The 6,058-nt window shown below is 38.9% G+C and overlaps 1 protein-coding gene across 1 annotated transcript; it reads left to right on the top strand.

Moving 5' to 3' along the window:
* Positions 1-3,380: 3,380 nt before the first annotated feature.
* LOC308092315 (tetraspanin-1-like) lies at positions 3,381-4,637 on the top strand (the record flags this gene model as incomplete). Its single annotated transcript, XM_080438165.1, has 2 exons — positions 3,381-3,918; positions 4,486-4,637. The coding sequence occupies 2 exons, from the start codon at positions 3,381-3,383 to the stop codon at positions 4,635-4,637; spliced, it is 690 nt and encodes a 229-aa protein (XP_080294291.1).
* Positions 4,638-6,058: the final 1,421 nt, after the last annotated feature.

Genomic DNA, 6,058 nt, shown 5'->3' with positions numbered 1-6,058 from the left:
CTTGACAAAAGATGAGACAAGCACTTGTTTAATTTGACTGCTTTGTCGACCAAGCAACCAATTAAAAGTATAAATAGTTGTGGTTGTCAGAGACAAATTGAGGGTGTACCTCAGAGGGATTATTAAAAGTGGAGGGGCAATTTGAACCAGAGCAAATTATTTGTGGAGTTTGACTATTTCTACTCCACTTCAAGTTAGTCCATGAGCCAGAGCCCCAAAATTGAGCAATTATTATCGAAAGAGTGGGCAAAACCAAACCTATATTAAATTGTTCAGAGGGTCAATACGAGTAAATAAATGTATGATAACCTCACCACAGGAGCAGCTTTTTCATGGTTATCACACATTTTGTAATTTTCCCCATACGTACATGACAGGTCAAAAAATGACAAAATTTAAAAAAGAGTTATCATAATGAAACTTCCTGAGTTGATTACTTACATGAAGACAATGATTTATCGTATTACACGTTTTCTGAAATTGTATATTTAGATATGCAAATTGGGCATTAGGAATATGCCCGAATTTGCATAACTTTCCAGAATCAACATTGGACAAAGCCAGAATCAACATTCTTATTTAATTTTGTTAAGATGTTGGAGTCAAAGGTTTTTAACGAGGGAATATTCAATATCTGGCTCAATTTTGGGGCTCTGGCTCATGGACTAAATGCCTAATTTGCATATTTAAATATACAATTTCAGAAAACTTGTAATACGATAAATCATTGTCTTCATGTAAGTAATCAACTCAGGAAGTTTCATTATGATAACTCTTTTTTAAATTTTGTCATTTTTTGACCTGTCATGTACGTATGGGGAAAATTACAAAATGTGTGATAACCATGAAAAAGCTGCTCCTGTGGTGAGGTTATCATACATTTATTTACTCGTATTGACCCTCTGAACAATTTAATATAGGTTTGGTTTTGCCCACTCTTTCGATAATAATTGCTCAATTTTGGGGCTCTGGCTCATGGACTAAGTGGAGTAGAATCTATGTGTAGAATACTGGGGGTAATTTAAATGTTCTACTCTGGCTTTTGTGTGCACCCCAGATAGTTTTTCAAGTTGCTTGATTCAATTTATATATTTGATATTCATTTATTCAGACATGCCACCTTCCAAAAAGTTTAACCATGTAGACTCACTGCAAAAAAACACACGTCCTCCTTTGTTCTGGTGACTGATATTGTGCTGACAGGCAAAATAAAAAAATAAAATACAAATCAGAACAAGATAAAGCAGGGTTGGCAGTGAGAACTATAGACATTCCTGTAATAGATTGCTCAACACTACAGTGCACAATGTACAAGGTATCAAGGACTTTTTTGGACGGACCTTTTAGACAAAGTATTATAAATGTAATTGTGCTGTTTAATTTTTTTTGCCTAATAAAATATTCAATCAATCAATCAGTACACATTTTCATGCCTAATTTTTGCACATTTCTCTTCTTAATGTTACTTTGATGTTGCAGATGGATACAGGTCCAGTGGGCACCAGCATTTTCTTTTCCAAAATGTAAAAAAAAAAAAGAATAAATGCAAAGTATGCTTTGGAAAATGGTTGGATATAATGTAAAGTACCTTGCAGATGGCCATGCCTTTTTTGCATATTGATGTTTTGCACATTGATGTTATATTGATATTGCACATGGTATGCCTTTTTTATGATATGGTGATGTTACCACAAGTTTTATTGCCATAGTGTACACATCTACACAAGGTTCCAATGTGTTGCACTGATGTTGCTACTTCTGAAAGGCTTCTTCTATTTCGTTTTTAAATCTTAGTTTATGCATCCCATGTCTATAATGCATTAAATAAACATACTTATAAGACATTATATATAACACTATAGTTATAAGAACTCATAAATCATCATAATTCTTTATAGCAATAATCATAACACATAAATCATTTTATAATGACTTATATAAGGTCAAGTATCATAATATTTAATAATGGCTGGACACTCATAGATATTAGTTTTTTGACATGTGTTATGATTATTGCTATAAAACATTATGAGTATTTATGAGTTGTTATAACTATAATTACACAGTGTTATAAATAGATTATAATGCATTATTTATAAATATATGTTTATAAATCATTATAGACATGGGTTGCATAGGAAGTGTTATCTTTCATTATAATTATGTTGTTGAGGCACAGTTTTTCTGAGGACCTCACATAGCTGCATTTGATTGCTTGTAACTGCATGAGTAGGCCTTAATAAAACGTCTTGATTCTTGACTTTAGTGACTGGGCTTAGTGGGCTTACTTTAACTACTCACTGAAGTAAAGATGTTTTCAAGTTATTAAAGACAGTTCTCCATCATAGCAATTTATTCACACGTTTTGTTTAAAGCACATTTGACAACTGTAGCTTACAATTGTAGCTAAGCTATACCACTTCCCAATTGGGGAAAGGTTTTTGCTCATGTTGAATGAACAGAAAAAAACAATGTAGGCTACATATAAAAATCTCTATGAAGATATATCTATGTGTGGAGTTTTATGTGTCATGTACTGTATTTTATTCCCACTGGTGTCTATGTGTGGGTGTGTCTGTGTCATTGACACCAACCGACTAATTGCTTGTGTTATTGATTGCAGGTGTTTGTGGGTGTGGTGCCAGTGTTCTGCTGCACTCTTCTTGCTCCATGGCAAGTGTTTTTATTACATGCACGTAATGTTTAGATTGTTTCTGATCATGTTTAGCTACTTATTTATTTCATCATGTAACTTTAAAACCCATTGATTAATTAGAATGTTGGTCCTCCCTCTGTCTATGCCGTGTCTAATTGAGATTGCAGTAAACTCTTTTTGTAGTGCTATTTACTTTGTGTGCTGTGTATGTATTCATTTGATGTCTACTGGATCAAAAACTGTAATGGTAACTTGTGGAGGAGACCATAACTCATTTATTGTGATGCCTAAATTGTTACTGTTTTAATTTAATGTGGAGAAAATGTCAACTTTCTGTAACTTAGTGTCTTTCCTGAGCCTCCCTACACAGTTCTTTAAAGCTCTGTTACGAATGTCATTTTCTAAAGTTAAAGCCTTAATTCAGGAATGTCATGTTTAATAACTAATAATTACCATGCAAAACGCAGCATGCATGAACCGTGTTATAGTCACTATGCTTGTCACTATTCTTTATTCTTCATTTACTGTACCTTTCTTTCTTCTCAAAACTCCTCCTAACCAGGGCTGACACCATATTGGGGACTGCTAGTGACGTCACAACCAAACCCCAAATTATAGTTATAAGGCTCAACCATTCAATAGTCAGAGAATGTATCTGTGAAATAGGTTTACAACATAAGGTTCACTAGAGGTTACATTACTCCATAGAGAAAGACGCAACAAGATGAGATTCCTTGGATCCTTCCTCAAATACTCTATGTTAGTCTTTAATGGCATTATCTGTTTGGCAGGGGTTGCCAGCCTGTTTGCGGGTATCTGGATCAGCTTCGATGGTGGCTCCTTCCTGAGCATTCTTGATCAAATCGTGGGCGCGCCCGGGGAAGTCAAGCTGCTAATGAATGTGGGTTACCTGCTGATGGGGGTGGGTGGGATCCTTTTCATTATTGGTCATCTGGGATATCGTGGAGCTAAGACGGAAAGCAAGCGTATGCTGCTCTGGTACTTTGTCATAGTGTCGGTGTTTTTCCTAGCGCAGGGCGCTGTGGCAGTAATGCTGGGGTTCAATTCAGTGACGGAAAACCTTCTAACCCAGGTGAGCAACAAAGCTTTGGCAAACTTAAAACATCTCTATGGAGACATCGACAAGGACGCTCTCACAAATCTGTGGGACGAGACTATGGCTAGGCTACATTGCTGTGCAGTCAACGACTACAGAGACTTCATTGGTTCTCGATTTTACAACCTCACCTCGTCGTTCCCATGTCGGTGTTGCTTTCCAAAAGTTGACAGTGAGGACAAATGTGACGATCAACATGAGAACATATGTGACGAGCAACTTGCGGAAGTTGCGAAGGATATGTTAACTGGCTGCCTCCCAAGGTTAAAAGCACTGATTGAAAGTAACCTTAATTTAATTGCATTTGTGGCCCTGGTCATTGTTGCAGTGGAATTCTGTGCTATGGTTGTCTCCATGACCCTGTACTTCAAAATAGCGGAAAAGAAGAAAAAGAGACGTATAAAGAAAGCTGAACAAAATGCTCATTAGGGTATTGGACTGGGATATTTAATATTGTGCAATCATCAGAAATGAATGACACAATAAATCAATTTTAAGTGTTGCCAATAGATGCCTTTCAAGAATGTGCAGTAGGCCTACATATTTATTGAGATTGATTGGCACACTATCATGATGGTTGATGCACATCAAACTTCTACATGGAATCCGAGGTGTGGACTGACATGTTTGCCCTGGGCATCATCATCTGGGCTATGATTTAACAAATCATGCTCATTGACGCAAAGTCCAAGCGCAAACTCGTGACCCACAGTACTATATGACGGAACGGAGATTGTGTCTGTCGGGGAGGAGGTACTGCTCGAGAAGCCCAAGACAGTTCTCCACATCCTCTCAGAAAGTTCTCCACATCCTCTCAGAAGACCAGGAAGCTCCATGTCAGAGGGAGTGCAGCAGATTCTCTAGGACATTCTGGCTGTCAACCCTCAGAACTGGCCCGACACCTTCCAGCTGGAGGTGCAGATGGACCAAGTAATGTGTGATGACCACCAGCTCCACCTCTCGCATATTTTAATTATTTCTTTCATTTCTTAATTATTATTTTTTTTCTCCCAATTTAGTCATTCTGCTAATTCCTGATTCCCTATGTATTCCAGTCCACCACTGAACTCCTACAGTTGTTCTTAGGGAAAGGAGCACAGACAACACTTATTGTTCGCTCCTTTCCACCTGGAGCGGGAGGACGTACTATGCTGAGATACACACTGAACATGGCCAACTGTTTTTGTATACCGCAGACAATTGAAACCCCTAGTCTGGTGAGCAAGAACTTTACCCCCGCACTACCTGAGTGAGCTTTTTGTTTTGGTGGGCTCACTTTTAATTTCTTTTTAATTAAAACTTCAGATCGTTCCAGCTCTGTCATACTCTCACCTAGAAGAAAGCTTTGAGAATATCCTGGACTTTCTTTAATTCATTTTCTTTTTACATCTTTTGCATCGTCTACCAAAACAAGGGAACCAGGAGACCTGGTACTGCCAGACCCCTAGTGGTTGAAAGATCAGAGCACTACGTCACGCTAAGCTTGGCCAATCAAAAAGAGGACAGAAGACAGACCTCTTTTATGCCCATGTATGGACGAAAACGTTTGGAGAGGGGGACCGAACAGAAGACAGACCTCGTTTATGCCCATGTATGGACGAAAACGTTTGGAGAGGGGGACCGAACAGAAGACAGACCTCTTTTATGCCCATGTATGGACGAAAACGTTTGGAGAGGGGGACCGACAAAGCCTCATGTAGGCCCGACCCCCTGGGTCTGGTAATGTACCAACGTGGGACAGTTCTGGAATGGATGATTTGTAGATGGAACATATTACGTCAGACAGTCAAGAGATTGAGCCTACTCCAGGAAGAGTACCCGACTAAGTGTGTTCCAATTAATTTACCCTTTTCGCCAATTTAGGTGTTATGCCAATTCCATACCATATCCACCCCCTTGTACTGTCATCCCTTGCCACTGATGGCCCATACTGGTGGTTGGTATCTTCTGATACACATGACACTGCCAGCTACTTCCTTTCACCTGACTGAGAAATTTCACTGGGAGGGCGAAACAGAACCACCGTCCCTCCTGTCCCGTACTTGGAGTCCAGTCTGGAGCCGTGTGGAACTCCTGACAGATGTGGGCTCCACTGAACGCCACTTTCTAGTTTAACCAATGAAACCCTAATATACTCCTGACCAGAGTCCCCCAGGGGTCTGTTCACCAAATCCCTTTACCAAAAATAGCGGATCTATAAGCTCACAATACGTTGCGACCCATTGTGGGATTATAGATTGGCATTAAAAATTATGCCTAAAATATTATGCCCAGAAAAGGGATGC

Source organism: Gymnoscopelus braueri (assembly GCF_963280865.1).
Source record: "Gymnoscopelus braueri genome assembly, chromosome: 9".
Lineage (NCBI taxonomy): Eukaryota > Metazoa > Chordata > Actinopteri > Myctophiformes > Myctophidae > Gymnoscopelus > Gymnoscopelus braueri.
The sequence above is the reverse complement of the archived record's forward strand: the minus strand, read 5'-3'. Positions and strand labels throughout refer to the sequence as shown.